The 21,888-nt window shown below is 45.3% G+C and overlaps 1 protein-coding gene across 1 annotated transcript in view; it reads right to left on the bottom strand.

Moving 5' to 3' along the window:
- MRPS23 (mitochondrial ribosomal protein S23) overlaps window positions 1–21,295 on the bottom strand; it is a 54,727-nt gene extending 33,432 nt beyond the window's left edge. The window contains exons 1-7 of the mRNA XM_083588067.1: window positions 21,138–21,295; window positions 20,482–20,658; window positions 18,707–18,784; window positions 18,472–18,595; window positions 16,600–17,065; window positions 4,411–4,532; window positions 3,049–3,267 (exon numbers count right to left, since the gene is read on the bottom strand). Coding sequence (XP_083444193.1) covers window positions 16,916–17,065; window positions 18,472–18,595; window positions 18,707–18,784; window positions 20,482–20,658; window positions 21,138–21,181 — 573 coding nt within the window. The 5' untranslated portion in view covers window positions 21,182–21,295 and the 3' untranslated portion in view covers window positions 3,049–3,267; window positions 4,411–4,532; window positions 16,600–16,915. The remainder of the gene's footprint in view (window positions 1–3,048; window positions 3,268–4,410; window positions 4,533–16,599; window positions 17,066–18,471; window positions 18,596–18,706; window positions 18,785–20,481; window positions 20,659–21,137) is intronic.
- Between the last annotated feature and the right edge of the window lie 593 nt (window positions 21,296–21,888).

Below are 21,888 nucleotides of genomic sequence, written 5' to 3'. Positions count from 1 at the left end.
TGGCTGAGGGAGCTGGAGTACAGCTTCCGGGTCATGTGGCCAGCATAACTAAGCCGCTTCTGGCGAACCAGAGGAGCACACGGATAACGCCGTTTACCTTCCCGCTGGAGTGGTACCTATTTATCTACTTGCACTTTGATGTGCTTTCGAACTGCTAGGTTGGCAGGAGCTGGGACCGAGCAACGGGAGCTCACCCCGTCGCGGGGATTTGAACCGCCGACCTTCTGATTGGCAAGTCTTAGGCTCTGTGGTTTAACCCACAGCGCCACCCGCATCTCTGACATCCTTAGGCAGTTGCTAAGACCCTGGGGGCCCCTTTTATTTTTTCACTGCAGCCCAGTGCTCTGAACAGCAGCCGGTTCAGATGCCACTTTAATTTTCCCACAATGCCCCTGAAGTATCATTACTCTGGGACATTGTGGAAAATTCAAATGCTGGACCTCTGTCACCCAATAGTTGCTGCTGTCCACTGCATTCACTGCCAGGTCAGCTCAGCAGGGTATCAGAGGAAACCCACCCCCTGGACCTGGACCTGGTCCTGATTCCTCACCAGGGATGCTGGGACATGTAGTCCCAGTGCACTCCTCAGCCAGAAATGACATTCTGGTAGCTTCTAGAAGACCCGTTTATGGAGTGTTCATCCTGATTTATTTGCAGAAAGTGTGTAGGGAGGTTAGATGACATCAGCTGTTTAATGAGCATTCACTGTGATTTGTTTACAAAGTGGTTACACATGGTTGCGTCAAACGATGTTTTCCCAATGTTACTGCATTATTGCCGGCTGGAAGGGCACTCGTGCGCTACAGCACAACAGCGTGAGACAAAAAAATAACCTGGAACATTTGTGGCACGAAAAGTTACAGGGTTTCAGAAGGAAGCTACAGGACGTGCACTGACTGGAAACAAGTCTGTTGTGTCTGTATCAGAACTTTTGTTGGTGCAAACAACACGCAGGGTCGCATATAACCACCCCGATACTATTGCGAGCACAGACCACCATCATCTGTGCAGCATAAGAATTGCATCCAGAGAGGCTGGTTTATCTGAATATTACTTGTGAGCTATTGACTGAGGCTAGCAGCAGCAAACTTCTTAACATTTTTAAGCTGCAATGCAAACCAGAGGAGAAGGTTTTGGGATAATAAAGACATTCACAGGAGCAGATGCTCCTCTGAAAGTGAGCGCTCCTGCATAAAAAGGGACAGCAAAGCCACCACCCCCCCTCAGGTGAAACAATTAAGCTTCTCTGCAGGGAGAGTGCTGTGCAGATTTTACAGCAGGAGGGCTGGTGTCTGAAAGAGAGGAATGAATTATACTGATCTGGTGCCCCTGCCTCGCTTGCAATTCAGAATTACATCACCCCAACGCGTGTCTGATGAATAAATCGTGGACTTAGGCTATTTCTTTGGTTTAGAAAATAATCAAATCTGAAGTAATGAGAGAAAAAAGAAGGCTAGGAAATTTTTACCCTCTTCCCCGCCCCTCTCTCTGGCACAAATACATATAGCCAACCACTACTTATCAGAATTTATTTTTTAAGGGGAGGGAGGTTAGAACGGTGTGTTGTTCTGAACATCTTTGCACTGAATTTATTAGAATTCTTTGTAATGCAAAGAGGAGCTAGGATATTGAAAGGTTTGGGAACAAGAACACAAGCTGTAATCCAAATGGGAAGAGGAATATACAGGCAAGACCCACCCATGTGTACTGAAAATATCTCTACAATGTTAGCAAAAAGCAAAACAAAGCTAGTCAATGCAAGGAAACAATTTATTCATTTGTTCTAATCCCCCAGAATTCCCATCACATTTTGAAGCAACGTTAGCATTTCCGGAAGCTGAAGAGGCAAGCCCCATGTTCAGCTATCAAAGCAGCTTACCTCTTTAGCTTTCAAAACAGAAATAGCATAGAATTCCTAACATTTCTTTTTATAGAACTCCAGGGGAATGGAGAGAGACATGAAGTTTCAATGAAACTGGCAGCAGTTGCAAGATATCTCTCCTGCACCAAAAAAGGAAATGATGGTGTATTTTGCAATGAAAATTCATAGAGAAAACACATAGAAAAAAAGGTTTTCTCCCTCTCTCACAACACTAGAACTTGAAGCCATCCAATGAAACTGAATGCTGAATGATTCAGGCCAAGCAAAAGAAAGTATTACTTTGCCTGTTGTTGTTGTTGTTGTTTAGTCGTTTAGTCGTGTCTTCGTGACCCCATGGACCAGAGCACGCCAGGCACTCCTGTCTTCCACTGCCTCCCGCAGTTTGGTCAAACTCATGCTGGTGGCTTCGAGAATACTGTCCAACCATCTCGTCCTCTGTCGTCCCCTTCTCCTTGTGCCCTCCATCTTTCCCAACATCAGGGTCTTTTCCAGGGAGTCTTCTCTTCTCATGAGGTGGCCAAAGTATTGGAGCCTCAGCTTCAGGATCTGTCCTTCCAGTGAGCACTCAGGGTGATTTCCTTCAGAATGGATAGGTTTGATCTTCTTGCAGTCCATGGGACTCTCAAGAGTCTCCTCCAGGACCATAATTCAAAAGCATCAATTACCGTATTTTTTGCTCTATAAGACTCACTTTTCCCCTCCTAAAAAGTAAGGGGAAATGTGTGTGCGTCTTATGGAGTGAATGCAGGCTGCGCAGATATCCCAGAAGCCAGAACAGCAAGAGGGATCGCTGCTTTCGCTGTGCAGTGATCCCTCTTGCTGTTTTGGCTTCTGGGATTCAGAATTTTTTTTCTCTTGTTTTCCTCCTCCAAAAACTGGGTGCGTCTTATGGTCTGGTGCGTCTTATAGAGCGAAAAATACGGTACTTTGGCTAGCACATTGCTAAACTCTGAAACTTGTTCCGACAAGAAGTAGTGATGGCCATCAACATGGCTTAAAGAGAAGACCAAGCAAAATAAAGGAAGATAAAGCTAATGATGGGCTGGGCTAATCTTAATCCTACTTAGAGCAGCCCCATTGAAACGAATGTGCATGACTAACCAGTCTGCTCATTCCAATGGGTCTATGAATGTAACTTGGCTGAATACAACCCAAAGGCTACTTACTAGTCATGGTGGCTATACTCTACTGCAACTGTCGGAGGCAGAATGCTCAGAATTGCACATGAGAAGAGTGCTGTTGTGTTCATGTCCTGCTTTTAGGCTTCCCATTGGCATCGGGCTGGTCACTGTGAGGATGCTGGACTAGATGAGCACTGGCCTGAAACAGCAGGCTCTTCTTATGTTCTTAAAACATAATCACCTCCTATCTGCATCATAATGAGACTAAAGGTGGTGGGGAGAAAGGAATAATAATTATAAAATGGAATGCTATCATGAAACGCTTAGAGGACAAAAGTAGACGAAAACTTAATTGACTCTCACAATAACAGGACACAGTGAACTCATGACTGCACCTAGATATAAATAAGTCCAATGCCATCTGGACTTATTTATGTGCCTAAAACATATTTTATTTATGGGGAGGGGACCCCTAGGTGACCTGCAGATTATAACTAGTGGGGAGTGCCCAGGAATTTGTAAAAACCCAAAGAAATGTGATTTTTAAATGGATAGTGTAATTTTTGAGTTTGGCGAAGTCAAGCCAAAGTCACATTTTGGTCCGCCATGTTGGTTCAAAATGGCAGCTAGTGTCCAAATGTCGATGACGACCCCTGCCCCCCACGTCAGAAACCCTCATGGCAATGGTCTCTCAAGAGGAGGCCAAACATATAGAGAACAGATAGATGGATGGACAGACAGACAGACAGACCAACCACTTTCCATAATATATAGTAGATAAATACAGAAAAAATCAACATAGAAATTCTTTTTTAAAAATCCCTTAAAACCCCAATAAGAAATAATAGCAGATGTCTTTACACTTTGAAATAATTTTCAAAGAATACCACAAAGAATACCACAAAAACTAAAACAACAGCCCACCACCTTCAACCACAAAGACAAAATAAATTAAATAGTTCAAAAGATCACCTACACTAGGGTTTCCATAAGTTCAAAATTTCCTGAACATAGCCAGCAATCGGCCATTGCAAACTGTGTCCGGGCAGAAATTGCTTAAATGTCCAGTAAAATCCAGATGTATGGCAACCCATGTTGGCAGTGTCGTTTTTGGTGATTTCTCTTAAAAATAGCTGGAAAGCTTCAATTTTTTGAGAGATTGTAAAAAAAATTCTCAATGACTTTTCTGTCCAGATTTTCACTTTTTGAAATGCAGTAATGCTAACCTACACATTCTTTAAAAGTTCCAAAGATGGCAAAATAGATATTTAAGATTATGTTAAAAGACCTGGGAGAATAAAAGTATTTGCCTGGCACAGAAAATACAGCAGCATGAACACAAAGCAAACCACTCTATGGAGAGCAAAGCCTTCCTCCCGTATGGCACCCTCCATATCTCAGGCTGACCTGATTCTTGGAGAAGGACCTCTGTTTATCATTTTAGGACAAGGGCAGGAAGTGGTCCGCCAGGTATCAAGGTCTCAATCTCTGCAGAGTTTATAGGTCAAAACCAAGTCTTTGAATTGAGCCTGGAAACAATCAGAAAGCCAGAAAGGACACATTAATGTGTTCAGGATGCCTGTGGTCCCACTTAAAATCATGGCAGCCATATTCTGCACCAGTTGAACTCTGGACTATCTTCAAAGGCAGCCCCAAGTGCAACACATTGCAGTAATCCAATTGGGAGGCTACCAGAGCACGGATTAACAAAACCTAGTAATGTGCCTCCAGACACAATGGCACAATCCACACCAACAATTTCAAGCTAAAAGTTGGAGCCACACAAACACAGGCTAATTTGCCCAAATTTGGAGGGGGGGAGGACGCAATTAAGGCCTCAGTAATTTGCAATGTAGACTGGAAGGAGGCACCACCAAGCATTTATTTAACTATGCTAGGAGCAAAGTCCACAGAAAAAGCAGGCATTCTGGCTTCGGTGGAATTACTTCTCATTTGCACGGAATAATAATCAAGCCCTTTCAGTAATGCGGAATCAGAGCCCATCAGGAAGATGCGAGCTCTTCTGAAGAGCCAGGAGATCAGCTTTAATTTCCTACCAAGCCATTACAATCAGGGCTGAGATCCCCCTTTCTCTTCTCGCTCGCACGAAACATATTCTGCCGGCTCAACGCAACCATCTTTTTTTGCGCACGGAAAAAGGTTCAGGGCAAAAGGGAACTCTGTGTATGAGGTGACATCTTCCCCCCAACTGCAGCCACCAGTTCCTTCCCTCCCTCCCCAAAGCCTGTTAGGTTACTTTAATTTAAACATTCTACAAAAGCCGTTAAATTTTCCTCAGACGTTTTAATTTGAGCTTGACATGATGGCGGCAGCCATGTTTGTTTGTTCACTTGTCTTCTACCCCATTCAAATATAAAGCATGGAGTGAGGGCAGAGTACTCTTGTGTTTGTGGGGTTTTTTTCATCAAATGGCACACATGGTTGAAGGGATCTAAACCATTTCTCCATCTTATTTCTTCATACTCTGTGGATGCAGAAATTTTTCCCTCAAGAGTGGTTCACTTCTGAGAGAAAAATCTAAGGGCAAGGGAGGGTTCAGCTTTCTTAATAAGTGTTAGCATCAAAAAGAGGCTTTCTGAAGGAGGCATTCCACATACAGGGCAGTGAGAAAGACCTCTTTGTGTCATGAGTAATGCAACCAAGTGTGTTATGTTCATAAAATGCCCAGATCAAATGTGGGGAACTTCCATGGCTCTTCAGATGTTTGCTGGACTACAATTCCCATCATGCATGACCGCTCGCCATGTTGGCTGGGGCTGATGGGAATTGGAGTTGAAAACATTCAAAGGATAATTGAAGTCGACAATAGGCTATAAAGACGTGTGTTTTAATCTCAGCTTCTGCATGTCTAGATAGACACTTGTCTCCTTGATCCTTGCCCATCCTGGCTTATAAAAGCTAGCCGGGAAGGGCTGGGCGATGGGCTTCGTGGGGTGGTGAATGCTTCCCTCCATGAGGGAGCCTTCCCAGACCCGCTGAAAGAGGCGGTTATTAAACCGCTTCTTAAAAAACCATCTTTAGATGCGGCCACGATGGCCAACTATCGCCCAGTCTCAAATCTTCCATTCTTGGGCAAGGTGGTTGAGCGAGTGGTTGCTGAACAACTCCAGGCATGCCTGGAAGAAGCGGACCATTTGGATCCCTTCCAGTCAGGATTCAGGCCTCATCATGGGACTGAAACTGCCTTGGTCGCACTGGTTGATGATCTCCGGCGGGCTAGGGACAAAGGTGAGAGCTGTTTCCTAGTTCTGCTGGATCTCTCAGCGGCGTTTGATACCATCGACCATAACATCCTTCTGGACCGTCTTGAGGGGCTGGGAGCTGGGGGCACTGTCATACAGTGGTTCCGCTCCTTCCTCCTGGGCCGTGTTCAGAAGGTGGTGGTGGGGGATGAGTGTTCAGACCTCTGGGCTCTCACTTGTGGGGTGCCTCAGGGTTCTGTCCTCTCCCCCATGCTTTTCAACATCTACATGCAGCCGCTGGGAGAGATCATCAGGGGGTTTGGGCTGGGTGTTCATCAGTATGCGGATGATACCCAGCTCTACCTCTCTTTCAAATCAGAACCAGTGAAGGCGGTGACGGTCCTGTGTGAGTGTCTGGAGGCGGTTGGAGGATGGATGGCGGCTAACAGATTGAGGTTGAATCCTGACAAGACAGAAGTACTGTTTCTGGGGGACAGGAGGCGGGCAGGTGTGGAGGATTCCCTGGTCCTGAATGGGGTAACTGTGCCCCTGAAGGACCAGGTGTGCAGCCTGGGAGTCATTTTGGACTCACAGCTGTCCATGGAGGCACAGGTTAAATCCGTGTCCAGGGCAGCTGTGTACCAGCTCCATTTGGTAAGCAGGCTGAGACCCTACCTGCCTGCGGACTGTCTCGCCAGAGTGGTGCATGCTCTGGTGATCTCCCGCTTGGACTACTGCAATGCGCTCTACGTGGGGCTACCTTTGAAGGTGACCCGGAAACTACAACTAATCCAGAACGCAGTAGCCAGACTGGTGACTGGGAGCGGCCGCCGAGACCATAGAACACCGGTCTTGAAAGACCGACATTGGCTCCCAGTACGTTTCCGAGCACAATTCAAGGTGTTGGTGCTGACCTTTAAAGCCCTAAATGGCCTCGGTCCAGTATACCTGAAGGAGCGTCTCCACCCCCATCGTTCTACCCGGACACTGAGGTCCAGCACCGAGGGCCTTCTGGCAGTTCCCTCACTGCGAGAAGCCAAGTTACAGGGAACCAGGCAGAGGGCCTTCTCGGTAGTGGCACCCTCCCTGTGGAACGCCCTCCCACCAGATGTCAAAGAGAACAACAACTACCATACTTTTAGAAGACATCTGAAGGCAGCCCTGTTTAGGGAAGCTTTTAATGTTTGATGTATCACAGTATTTTAATATTCTTTTGGAAGCCGCCCAGAGTGGCTGGGGAGGCCCAGCCAGATGGGCGGGGTATAAATAATAAATTATTATTATTATTATTATAGACTTTCCTACTGAAAAACCTTTTCAGTGGGTCCCAAAAAGTGTACAGTGAAGGCACCTGCCTGATGTCAATAGGCAGCTCCAAAGAGTAGGTGCTGCCACAAAAAATAATGGTTTCTTATTACAAGTGTGGAATGAGTGTTATGTGGTACTTGTAACAGCACATATGGAGTAAGGCAAGCAAACCCTGCCCTATCAGTACAGTGGTACCTCGGTTGTCAAACATCTCAGAAGTCAAACGTTTCAGTTTTCGAACACCAAAAACCCAGAAGTAAATGATTCCATTTTTGAATGCGCCTCGGAAGTCGAATGGCTTCCGCTGAGTTGTTTTCAAATTTCTCCACTAAATTTGCAGGCCACCTTTTGCGCCTCAGTTTTCAAACATTTTGGAACTTGAACGGTCTTCCAGAACGGATTATATTCGAAAACTGAGGTACCACTGTATTTCTGTTTCCATCTTTTTTTTTAAGTATCAATTTATTTAACAAAATTTATATACCGCTTAAAACCTTTAAGCCATTTACAAGATCTGGCACCCTACTGCAAAGCCAATTGCAGATCACAATGTATTCGTGAAAGAACAAATTTAAAACTATTAGTTTTCCTAGGGTTTTGCTGTTTTTTTGATAGATTGGTGTTACCACTGGGTGGGATCCAAACGAAAAGCACTTCCATAGATCTTGCCTGACCCACTCTGCACTGCACTGATCCCTGGGAAAAGCTCTGGCTGATAGGAAGACAAAGTCCAGGCACACAGAGAGTGTTGCGACCGCTGCATTTTTAGAGCTCTTATTTACACCGGCAGTTTAAATTGGTGTCACTTGCAGTATTATTTGTGGCCTTCCATGGGCACCAAGTAGAACGGCAAAATATATTCACTTATTCACTGTCAATAAATAAAACAGTAAAGCGAATAGCAAGAGATGCGGAGCTGGTTGGTTAATCCAAATGCTGTTCAGGCTGATTCTCACACCCGGCTGCCCCACAGTTGGGCCATTCCCCTATTTCCTATTTTCCCTCGACGCCATGCACTTTTTAGGCAAAAGGATATCACATCTTCTAGACCAGGACACAAATTTTTAAACGCCAAACTGAAAAGGAACAAAGGAAAGGCCTCTCGCGCTGGGGAAAGTGGAAGGAATCCAGGACTGGGGGGAACTTAGGGGATCCTTTCCCGCCCGACCGCCCCACATCACAGACAGCAGGTGCTCTCCAAGATGTGGTTATGGCAACAAAATAAATGACGGATAATTGCTTTTGTGACAACTTGCCAATTAAATTAGACTCAGCAGAATAACATAATGACAATTTGTTATGCTCTGGTGGGCACTAACATACCAATCATAATTAAATGCTATGACTGAAATAGAAGGTAGCTTCTACCCAGGAATATATAACCCCAATTCCCACCCTGTGAAACATTATAGGTTTGGGCCTGATATTTAATTTCGGGAGGATAATAGCATTAGCGCACAGCGGAATGAGCTTGCAGTATGCTCAGCGGCGGAGGCACGGGGGGGGACGACGACAAGGCAAGCTGAGAAGCTCCCATGGATTGCCTCCCAAATGATCGACACATGCTTGTTCCAGCACAGCGTGGGTGCAAAGCAGGGAGGAGGAGTATGCACAAGGGGGTGCACTCCTTGTTTGCTCTCCTGTCCCTCCCATCCCAACTGAGGAAGTTTTACCAAAAGGGACTGGTTTTCAAGAAACTATCCCAGTGTTTAACATACAGCTCAGCATGCACTGATGCAGAGGCCTGCCATAATCAAGCCCTGGGTTAAATATTCTCAAGGCACCAAACTCCATCAGGGAAGCAATGTTTGTTAATCAATCAATCAATCTCACTCAATGTTCCACACTTCTATTGCCTTGGTTTTAATGAGCTACCATTCAACTCAGAGTAATGTTGCCTACAAGGGTGGCGCTGTGGGTTAAACCACAGAGCCTAGGACTTGCCGCTCCAGTGGGAAGGTGAACGGCATTTCAGTGCGCTGCTCTGCTTTGCCAGAAGTGGCTTAGTCATGCTGGCCACATGACCCAGAAGCTGTACGCCGGCTCCCTCGGCCAATAAAGCAAGATGAGCGCTGCAACCCCAGAGTCGGCCACGACTGGACCTAATGGTCAGGGGTCCCCTTACCTTTTAATGTTGCTTACAAACCACACATTTAAAGCACATTCCTTCCCTCCCACCCACAATAATCATGGGAACTGTAGCTTACCCCTCACAGAGCTACAGCTTCCAGCACACTTAACAAACTACAGTTCCCAAGATTATTGAGGGGGGTTGCTTGAAATGTGTGGTGTGTATGACGGAGAGAGAACATCCCCCTGTTTTTAAGATGATGGACGCAAGTGCCATAGCAGAAACAGTCGCAGGAGAGGTATTCCCTCCTGTGTGAGAGAAGCAGGAATGCTCCTTCGTGTCTGCCACCTATGGATTTATAGGTGCTTACAAAAGCAACTATTTGAAACAGAACAAAACACTGGTACTTGGTTAGTGGGAGGAAGCTTTTTTAAGTGAGCAAGATTTTTAATTGACTAAACGTTGCAGCTCTAATACATATTATAAGTGTGTGCATGCATGCACACACAGAGATACACTTGTATTACTAAATGCCCTGGTCTCCTAGAAGAGGAGTGTAAATTATTCCAATTAATGTCTGTATCCCCTAATGACCTATTAGATATCTTACCTCAGACAAATATCTGGCGGCACTTAAAGCTGTTGAGGAACACAGCCAGAAATCTTTTCGCAATAAAACAGAAGCTGCCAGAACATATTCCCCTCTGTTAGCCTCAAATTCCTTCTCACATCAAATCTTTTCAACAGCAATCCTATTCCTAACAACAAATGGTAAGCCCTATGTTTCAATGCACAGAGGATGTTTGCCAGGGCATCTCTGTATGATTAACTGCTCTTCCCTTGGTTTCTTCCAATCAGCCTCTTCCAGGGTAGGATTAGTTCTGTATCAGGTATGACAACCTACAACATAATGTTGCAGTGTTGACTGTTCCATTCCATTCTCCTCTCCCTTGCCACCAGTCAGCCGTCTGTGGCTAGTGAGCATGCTCAGTTGTAGCTGAAATGTTTTCCAGGTTCCTCACTCCCTTGGGAGACCTCCACCCCAATAAAGGTTTTTTTTTAATACTTCCATAAAATTGCGAGTTCTCCCAAGCCTGCTGATACTTTTCCTCCTGTATGTGGATGGTACTGTTTAGGATTAAATGACCCATTTGTTCGCAAAGTCGACACAGAATCACTCGCCCTCAGAAGGCTGCCTGTTGCATCTCTGTACGATATACTGCTCTGGCCTTGGCTCCTTCCAGTGAGATTGACAGCTGATTTTAGAATGTTTTTAGAATAGACGTTCTTTTGTTGTAGATGCATTCACCACTGGATGCAATTTAATTCTGCTTCGTCCTAGCACTAGATGCAATTTAATAACTACTGTCCCTCCTATAGAGACACTGGCTTCTGATTAGGAGGCATAACCAGATCAGTGACGGGGCTATAAAGCACTATTGGAACGTGGGTGAACCTCGTGTGCTTCCAAAGGACATCTTTTCAGCGGAGCAAAGGGTGCCTCAGCTATCAGAAATTTGGGAAACCTTTGAGAAGCACAGGCCCATCTGAATGCCATTTGGGGAGGAGGCAGAAGGGGGTGACAGAGTTCATTCCTGCTCTGAAGCGTTTAAATGAAAGGATGTTATTTTAAAGCTCCATTGTGCCTCGAGGCATATGGTGGAAGCAAGAAGCTGACCTCTTGCCACTGACTGTTAACTGGCTGGCTCACAATGTGTTCTGATGAAGCTTGCCAGAAGCTTCGTGTGGGGCTCGTGATCCATATCCCTTTTGGTTAGCTTCCAGGAAGGAGGTCACCAGCAATTTAGCCCACAAAGGTCAACTAGGTGCTCTCTTAATGGGGTATAGGATTCTAGAGACAGATAAAGCCCAGCTCTGCTCATTAGCTATAGAGCCGCAGTCTTGGATGGAAAGCTTCCTTTATGCCCCCCAAAAAGACAGACATTTTGCCCGCCTCCACATCGCCATGGGTCTTAGACTGGGAATTTTAAGTGAATTGAGACACACACACAGAGAGAGAGATCTCAGCTCCTTGTTTCATGCAAGATTAAGACAGGCCCTCTTATTACATACTATATTAAGCTCCCTTCCCATTACATATCCCAGGGGAGGGCCTGTTGTTTTTACTTAAATGGTTTCCCGATGAAGGATCTCATTATCCAATGTAGTGGCAGGCTAGAACTGACAATGCAAACCATCATGAAAGCTGATTCTCGCACTGCCATCTCAGCACATGGGAGCTTCAACTTCCGTCAACAACAGAGAACACGGCTAATGGTCAGGGATGATGAGAACAGAGAGTCCAGCGATATCAGGAGGGCTATGGATGTTACCCATGCCTGATCTAGACCAAGAAGCCTTAGCAAAGCAGGTGCATTTCAGAGGTTTTGCACTATAACTCCCATCAGCTCATTCTCTGCCATGCTCAGTATTCAGCTTGAAAAAGGGTGGTTCCAGTGACTTCCACAAAACTGGATTTTGAATGAGGTGACATATGTGTGTGACTGGCAGGGCAGGGCTGGGCCCTAAATAATGAATTACTGTATTCTCAGAAATTATCCCAACACCAAACCATGTGTGCTTAAACGGAAGTGGGGAACCTCAAACCCCAAATGCAGCCCTCCAAGACTCTCTATCTGACCCTTGGGGCTCCAGGACCCTCCCCTTTCCAAGCCACACCTTCTACTGCAGGGGTAGGCAACCTAAGGCCCGGGGGCCGGATGCGGCCCAAGCACCTTCTCAATCCAGCCTGCGGACGGTCCAGGAATCAGCGTGTTTTTACATGAGTAGAATGTGTGGTTTTATTTAAAATGCATCTCTGGGTTATTTGTGGGGCATAGGAATTCGTTCTTTTTTTTCCCCAAAATATAGTCTGGCCCCCCACAAGGTCTGAGGGACGGTGGACCGGCCCCCTGCTGAAAAAGGTTGCTGACCCCTGTTCTGCTGGCTCTCTTTGCAACTTCCTTGGACTGTTTTTGTCGGCTGAAATGTGTCTTTGAACTGTGATGATGCCTCTTGCTTATCTAGATGGAGGATAGAGAAAGGTGTGTAGAAAACTGGCCAATGGAACAAAGGCAAAAACTATACTCCACCCGCTTGTTGTCTCTGGCACCACCCACCACTAGACTATGACCCCCTTTAAAAAGTTGCCCAGGAGGGAATACAGCTGCCTTATACAGAGGAAGACCACTGTTGCGTGTGGCATACATTTTCAACACTGACTGGCAGCAGGTCTCTGGGATGTCAGACAGGAAACCTTTCCCAGCCCCCCTTAAAGGTGCTGGGGAATGAACCTCAGACCTTCTACTTGCAAAGAAGACACTCTTAACACTCAGCTACAGACCTTGCATTCCAAGTCTTAAAGTCATGAATAGATTTTCCAAGTTGTTATGATTTAATGCATGTATATCTTACCTCTCCTCCAAGGAGCACAACGCAGAGTACACGGAGTACACGGTTCTTCCCTCCCTCCATTAACTGCCCCAAGGTCATCCAAGGTCCCCAAGTGGGGTTTTTGAACCTTGACCTCCCAGGTTCTAGTACAACACTCTAACTGCACTGGCTCTCCCTATGCTCTTGCCCCTGTGACCTTCAGATCAGGGCAAAACTATACAAGGCAGCATGGGTTCTGTGTGTGCATTTAAACATGGAAGCACCCCAATAATATAGATAGATTGTTGGGATGTGCATCAAATTTTAATTCACAAAACAGGGACTCTGTGCAGCCAAAGCAAGAGAACTTGGTGCGGACCTCAACTAGCAGATTATTTCCAATGGTGTCTGCGCATAAAGAACTATGTGCAAATTGTGCGTTCCTGTTAATTGCCAGAAGGGTTAGAATTCACATTTTCACCTCTGGCTATAATGTTTTAAAATTAGATAAATATTGGAAATGTTTTATGCACATGCACGCACACACTGTACTTATACAGCTGCCTATCTAGCATTTTGATTGTATATAAGCCACCTCAAATACATTCATTAAAAAGGCAGGATATAAACAAATAATAAAACAGATGTGCTTCATGGTATTTAAAAACTGTTAATTGAACAACTTTAAATAAAACTAATATAGACCTGTGGATTTATTGAGGAGGGGAGACACTGCTCCGTGAAAACATGGTACTGTATATAAAAACAGAAATTAACAGATTGTCATGGCAAACCCTACAGTGCCACCAAGTGGACTGAAGCATAACTGGCAATGTTGCTTGCCAGCACGGCTGCCCTTCCAGCAGTGACATTTGCAAAACAATCAATATCTCATTATTGGCCATAATCACTAGCCGGTTGTTTGGTTTTTGCGGAAACAAACACCAATAAGAAACACACTCTTTTTTTGTCCCTGTATGTTAGGCAGGCACAGCATCCTAAAAGTCAACATCATTATTGGCAAGGAATGTTGCATGCATTCAAAAAGAGAAAGAAAAAAACCCACCCCAAGGTTAGTGGAGTGACTGATCAAGCATCTTTCTCATCTAAGCTAAAGAAAAAGAAAAAAGGGGGAATGAATTTTAAAAAGCACACACACTCATAACTCCTAAAGCATCAGCTGAAGCTAGTGACCTTTTGCTAACAGCTGGAAGGTAAATGCTTGATAAATAAGTAAATAGGTCACCCTTGGGGGTTTTGCTTACAACCTTTTAATTAAAAAATACTCCAGCTCCTGTAAGGTCACTAAGGACGACAGAGCCCAGAGTACAAAGGACTCACCCAACAGAAAGGATTAGACACATGGTTTCCTTCTGAGCTGTTTCCTTCATAATGCGAAAGATACTTGCAAATCACATTGTGTATTCAAAAGGTGAACCCCCAAAGATTGCCCCCCTTCCCAGCCAGCTGGAGGAAATGAGAGACTTGAGCTTGCCTGGCAGCCACTACCCCAACTGATGTGTTCTTTGGGATTGAGGTCAACCAACAAGCAACTTAGATTCCAAAAAGCTATTTCCAATTCTGGAAGCTGCCTTTAAAATTAAAGGGGGGGGGGGGAGAGAAACAAGCAACTCTTTCCCCATCTCTGTTGCCACAGAAGAGCCAACAAACCGCCCTCATCAGCAGCAAGTCCTGACCCCTGCCAGCTCATTTAGCTTGGCTGTTCACTTAGGCATTTCAAATCTTTCCAGTTAATTGGACCACATTACTAGCTACACGGAACACCATCATGCCTCTCTCCCCTCCGGCGGCAGGCCCAATGGCTGCGGCTTCTCTCAAGAGGTGGCAACGTGTCAAGCCAAGCCATGATCATAAAACCGGCAGCCAAGACGACAGCTCCAGCCTTGGACGAGTCAAATTCCTTGGGACTTCTTCTCCAAGTCAATTTTAATTTTAGAACAAGTGTTTAGTTAGCAGCATTCCCAGTAGCACAAACACTGAAGAAAGAGATGAGGGCAGGGAACATTCCCTAAATTCAACCATCTGGGTACACTGGGCAAACCGAGATGGGGCTCCATGGGGCTCCTTTGCACCACAGGTTTGCTGGAGCCAACATATTCCCCATAGACACGGCAAGCATTTTCCATTTAGTGATCAGGTTTAAGAAAACAGCTGCAATTTGGTTGGCAATTTGGCCAGTTAGGTAAAATCCCCCCTCCTTGCAAAATACAAAGCCAAGCAATACCATTTATTAGAACCAACTGAAGAGCTAAAAGAAGTGGGAAAAAACCTTTTATGGGTTTCACAAAACCCTTCTTCAGACAGGATGAGCAGAAACACAAAAGCAGGGAGTGGAGGCAGAGGGAGAAAAAAAGATGGTGCTGGATTGAAGAACATAGGAGTCCACAGTTTTAAAATTAACAGAACTGAAAGCAAAATCCTCGGTGCTGAGCTGTCCCAATGTGTACAAACAGGGCTGACCCCAGGTAAGCATGCATAGCATTACAGCCTTAATTTGCTTAGGTGTGCTTGGTGTATAATGATCTCTGTTTAAGCTGACTATTGTATTTTAATATTCTGTTGAAAACCGCCCAGAGTGGCTGGGGAAACCCAGCCAGATGGGCAGGGTATAAATAATAAATTATATTATTATTATTATTATTATTAGCCGCAGGCTGTGGCAATAGAGAAGCAAGACTGGCCTCCCTTGAAAAATTCCAGCCTTTATTTGGCACTGAGGACAAATTCATGCAGAAAGCTCTCAGTGGCTACCAATGCTCACAATGTAGTGCTGGGAAAGACTCTAATGCCAGTCAGGGAAGACAAGGTGGAGCTAAATGGACCCAGGGTTGGACTCCGTATGAGGCAGCTTCCTGTGCTTCTGTACTATCAGAGGCAGTATGTCAGTAGCTGGAAATTGTAGTTGGGAAAGCGCTGTCACGCCCATGTCCTTCTTATGGGTTTCCCTTGGGTATCTGGTAGGTCACTGGAAGAACAGAGTGCTAGATTACATGGGCCTTTAGCCTGATCCAGCAGGGCTCTCCTTATGTTCCCAGTTACCTCCCACCTCCAGTATGCTTTAAACCAAGTTGCTTACGAAGAGTTTTCAGGATACAAGCTGCAAAAAACAAAAACAAAAAAACACAAAAAACCACACTGACCTGTGGTGAAGAAGAACAGAAGGGGAGGGTGAACTAAAATAATAATAATAATAATAATAATAATAATAATAATAATAATAATTGCTGTGTTCTGGCAATTCATCTGCAATTGCAAGTTATTGTAAGAGGCTTGCTGTACTTCATCCCCAAGAGATTGCAACTGTCTGAAGGTCACCTACTCAGTCAAGATTTGGACAGGGGAAGGAGAGGTCTCCGTGGTATCACCTTGCCCATCTAGAACCATCAGTTTTGTCCATATTATATGCCATAATTACATTCTGCAAGGGAGAAAGAACCCCCCCCACGCACACAAAAGGATGCAAACAAAACTTCAGTTTGTCCTTTCTTGCTATAATCCATCACACAGTGCAATCCTATCCACTCAGGAGTCAGTCCTACTGAGTTCAATGGGACTTCCTGCCAGGTGAGCGTAAAGAATAGCAGCCTAGTGACCAGACGACTCCACAAGCCCTTCACCCACCGCATAACTGAAAGCTCAAACATCCAAGGCAAGACACACTTCTGAAGGAAGTTTTAATAATGAAATCCATCATATTAGGCACATGAGTGTGCAGGACTGGCCCCTCCTGGGCCATAGCAAGTCACAATGAGACAAAGTCCTCGTTATCCTTTTGTTGCAAGTCAATGTGTGTAACAACATGAAATAGTGAGGTGGATGGAAAAAGGCCAACCGCTTGTTTGTAAGTGTCTCTGTCCAGCCAGTCCTATGCCCACAGACAAGACATTCGGTGGCATCTAACCCTTCTTTTGCAAGGCAACTGAAAAATGTGGAGCCCTTAGGATGGGGCAGGACCTTTCTCTGGTGCATCTGTGGTTTCAAGCTCCTGCTCCTGCTTGCCATCCTGCATCTCCTGCAGCATGCTCTGGAGTCGCATCTCTAACATCGGGTCCCTGGTTCTGGCTTCCGGAGAAGTCTGCTGAGCTACCTGGAGGTTACAAGCAGATGAACAACACAGAGGCAAGAATGAAACGGAGTCAGCGGCTCAAGTCTAGCCCCTTACAGGGTTGCTGTAGCTTCCTTGTGGGTGGGAACCTTCAGCCCTCCAGATGTTACTGTAACTGTAACTCCCCTGATCCCTAGCCACTGGCCCTGCTTGCCAGGGCTGATGCGACCTGTAGCAATATATGGAGGGCTGAAGACCTCCCACCCCTGCTGTAGCATCAGGAAATTAAAGCACATGATGCTTCCTTACACAAAGTCAGGCCGTTAATTCATGCAGCTCAATACTGTCTACACCAACTGGCTCAACTCTCCAGGGTTTCAGACAAGGAATCTTTCACAACCCTACCTGGAGATGCTGGTGATTGGACCTGGGACTTCCTGCATGCAAAGCAGTTGCTCTACTACTAACCTCAGCTATAGGTAGCGATATTAGGGACAAACTAGAAGAGATGCTATTCAGAGTTATCCACTGCAATAATAGTTTTTGGAAGTAAGTGGGTAAGGACTCTGGGACAGGGTTTTTGTTTCAAACCCTTTGTCCGCCGCTGTGGTCTTGATCTAACTTGAGGCATCCACACCTACTATGGAAGATCTTAACCAAGAACACAGCATAGGAACATAAGATGCCTTATACAGAGCTGGAGCCATTGGTCCATCTGGCTCAATATTGTCTGCAATGACTGACAGCAGCTTTCCAGGGTTTCAGGCAGGGAAACTCTCACAGCCCCATGTGGAGATGGCAAGTATTGACCCTGGGACCTTCTTCATGCAAAGCGGATGCTCTATCACTGAGTGATGGCCCTTCCTCAGGGAGCAAAGGCTTAACCAATTTCCACCAGCATTCTGATCCAGATCATCCCACCCACCCCCCCTCACACTTTCCATTTATTTAATAAAAGCCACCCACACAATTTATCTGTGTGTATTGGGTCTTGTCTAGTCTGCCTCGACATTTGTAGGCCAATGTCAAGGAAAACATTGGAACACCAGTCCCTACTCTACCCCAAAGAGTCTCTTCTATGTGACAGTGCCCCCTGGATAACTAATGTGCCACAAGGACCACCACCATAACCTTAAAACTGCCTTTGTTATATCAGGACTTATTCATGAAAGTGAATGTGTATCAATAGTGGACAGAAATAAAACATGGTTACCCTCTGAGTAGTAAACTGCTTTTTAAATTTATCTTGTAAGGGTTCACATGCATTACAATGGTAACTTAGTTGTCACGTTAGCTCTGGTGAATCACCAGCTAAGGCTATTTCCAAAGCTAAACTCCAACCACCAGTCTTCAAGTCCATGGCTCTCATACACTGAGGCCCCAAAGACCATTCAAAAACTTAATTCAGCCCCTGCCTCTCCTTTAGAGCAACTCTTTGGAATACTTACATTCTCTGTCACTTTTCTGCGTAAAAGAAGTCCCTCGGCCAAGAGTGCTTTCCCTGTTTCTTCAAACAGTTTGTCGTCATCGATTTCTCCCTGTTTCTGCAGTTCAATGTATTTCTCAACAAACCTGAAATTCAAGGCACCCGTCACCAGTCAAACAGCAACAAGCAGGGGAAATGAATCCCTATTCCTCCATCATTTCAGGGGCAAATCTTCATGTCAAAGTTTGTTCACTTACCTTTGGCAGGTGGATTTGAAGTTTAATCTGGACAGTTCAAAGGCTCTTGGACCATTTCCATAAGCTTTATAAAATTTCCTAATAAATAAGACAAGAAGTTTCAGTTTGGGACTGATCTATATAAAGACAGTAATGTCAATAAATATGTAGATCCAGCAGTGCTAAAGCAAAGGTAATTTCTAGAGGGTTTTCCCCCCTTCATGATCTGAGCTAGAATCCTACATCCTTCAAGACTAAGTCAAGTCACATTCTGTTGGGGACTATATACAAGCAGTGAGTAGTGGGTGCAAATGGTGGGTACAGCCAGAAGCAAAAGGGTTGCAAGTAAACTAATCCATAATAAAGATAGTCCCCCTCCCCATGCCTACCTCAGATTAGAATTTCCAATCCTCTGTAGGGTCATAAGCATCAACTTATGAAACTGTCTTCCCTGCTGACCAACCAATGCCAAAGTTGATTATTGATTTAGCCAACACAGGACAGCCTTATGGCTGGCTGCCTTCTGGCAACACAGATTTCGATAAAGCATGCAGGTGTGTATACAAACATTTTGCACAAGACTATTGCTGGTTACTCCAAGCACTTGGGATGGAGTTCTAAACAAATCTTTTATTTCCTGAATGTAGGTTCAGGCATGGGTGATGAGCAGTCAGATAACATATTTACATTCCAAGGAATACTTGAAATTCGAGTGGACATTTCTGGTTACATCCACTAAAGACTTCAAACTTATTCACAGGAGACTGAAAGTGGCAAACATTTTTGAGATGCATCCCCTACTAGAAGTTCTGCTCAGGCAAGAATTTCCTCATATAACCAGGCAGCCAAGCTACCAGTAATTTTCTTGGAATTAAAAAACGGGAATAATTAACAGAAGAGCCATCTAATCCTCCATTCTCCGTTTCACTGTAGTAAATCAATTGTGTCAATGAAGCTCAAAGTAGAACCTAAAGGCAACAGCCCCACCCCAACTGATATTCAGCATTTGGGAGAAGAGCTAAAGCTCAGTGGTAGAGCCTGAGCTTTGCATGCAGAAGGCCCCAGGTTCAATCTCCAGGTAGGGAGTATTTTCCTTGTTTGAAATCCTGTAGAGACACCTGCCAGTCAGTGCAGACTGAGCTGAATGTACTAAGCATACGACTCTGTATTAGGCAGCTTCCTATGTCCCTAGAAGCATACTACCTCTGAATGTGAACATGCCATTTGCCCTTCATGGTTAACAGTCACCAATAGGCCTTACCTCCTCCAAAAATTTGTTGAGCTCTGCTGGAAACCTTTTTATGCTACCAACCTTACACAGGCAGTTAACAACAACAGCAACTCCGGAAATAGTTAACTGATCTCCATTTTTAACCATATTTACATGGTTTTTATTGCATATGTTTGGTTGCACTTTAAAACACCAGTAGTTTTCAAAATAAACAAACACTTCCCACGGTGAAGCCCTCTTCAGTTAGTTGCCATCACCATATCTTGTAGCCGGAAGAAGGGCACCTGTTTCTTCATGCTGAATCTACTGTCCGTCAATTTCACTGCTAGACCACCCCTGGGCTCAAATCCTCACTTGGCCACAAAGCTCTCACTGGGTGACCTTGGACCAGCCACACTCCCACTCAGCCTAACCTACCTCACAGGGTTGTTGTGAGGATTATATGGGGGCATACACCACTTTGAGCTCCTTGGAGAGAGAAAAAATGTGGGATATAATGATGCAATCAGCAAATGAATGAACGAGAGCAGAAATGTGTGTAGCAGAGGTGAGGGCGTGAACTTACGCTCTAATCTCATCCTCCTTGTACAGGATGGGGGGGACCACATCTTGGATCTTGCCATATTGCGGACGAAGTTCCCGATAGAGAGGTTCCCTCAGCGGAGGAAAAGCGACATAAACATCAAACCAGATGGGTTTCTTGGCTTCAGGAATTACCCCTGAACGTAGCAGGTCCCGTGTGCTGCAGTATTTTTAAAAGGGAATATACAGAGGGAGAAAGAAAAGAGTATGATAATCAGCAAAAAAAAAAAAAAACAAGGTTAGGGTGTCCTCAGTCTAAGATAGGGCAAGGAAGAAATGGGGGGGGGGATCTGTAGCACTCCAGATTTCTATTTGACTCCAACTCCCATCAGCCCTAGCTAGCATGACCATGGTGAGGGATGATGGGAGTTGTAGTCCAGCAACATCTGAAGAAGAGCGCACAGGTCCCGTCCCCCCCCCCACCTGAGCTACAAGAACATTTGTTTCCAACCAAAAGGACCCTTCTTGCGTTCTCTTATGACACCTCGCTTCGAGCCCAGGGCCCAAAGGTTCATCGAGACTTCCACACTCTTCCTTACCCGCTACACCAGCCGCCCCGAGTCTACAACCTCGACAGTCCCTCCTCACCATCCCCTACCCCCGAATTGATAAATGGAGGATCCGCAAAGCTTGCCTCACCGGCTGAAGACGCTGCCCAGCTTCTCCAACCTACTCCCCGCCATAACGCCTTCGGGCCTTCGCTAGGCCTCTCTTAGCAACCCGGAGCAGGCCCTAGCAACCCGCAGCACCCGGAACCGGAAATGCAACGCCTCGCGAGACGCCTGCCGGACGCGAGCGCCTCACAGCCTTGTGATGAACAGTTGCAAACAGAAGCTGGAGAAGTATGGATGAGCGAAGGCAGGCAGAAACAATCGATGGAAGAGCGGGGCTGACTGAAGAGGGCGCTGCCTGCCTTCTGTATGATAGAGGGGAGGGAAACTGTTTTCCTTTGATCTCTGCCCTAGAACCCATTTGCAATATTATGGCTCAGCCATGGAATATGCAACTGGTAATGCAATGACTATCGTTAATAATAATTCCGTGCATGTTTACTGGGAAGTTGGCTTACTCTCATGTAACTGTTTGTAGGCTTGCAACCTTAATAGTAAAGGAGCGTGAGCGTGAGCGTGAAATTGCGCCCCCCATTCGGAGTAGAATTTAGTTCGACCTAAGAACTAAACCATATGTGCTGTAAAAGGCACACCATTTCTCCAAATGGAATCGGAGACAGGACAATCATATATCAAAGAATATTGTATTTTTAATATTTTGTTGGAAGCCGCCCAGAATGGCTGAGGAAACCCAGCCAGATGGGCGTGGGTATAAATAATAAATTATTGTTATAAATTATTATTATATAAAAAAGAACCAAAGTAAATTCACGTCAGAA

The sequence above is a fragment of the Podarcis filfolensis genome (genome assembly GCF_964270895.1).
Source record: "Podarcis filfolensis genome assembly, chromosome: 15".
NCBI lineage: Eukaryota > Metazoa > Chordata > Lepidosauria > Squamata > Lacertidae > Podarcis > Podarcis filfolensis.
The sequence above is the reverse complement of the archived record's forward strand: the minus strand, read 5'-3'. Positions and strand labels throughout refer to the sequence as shown.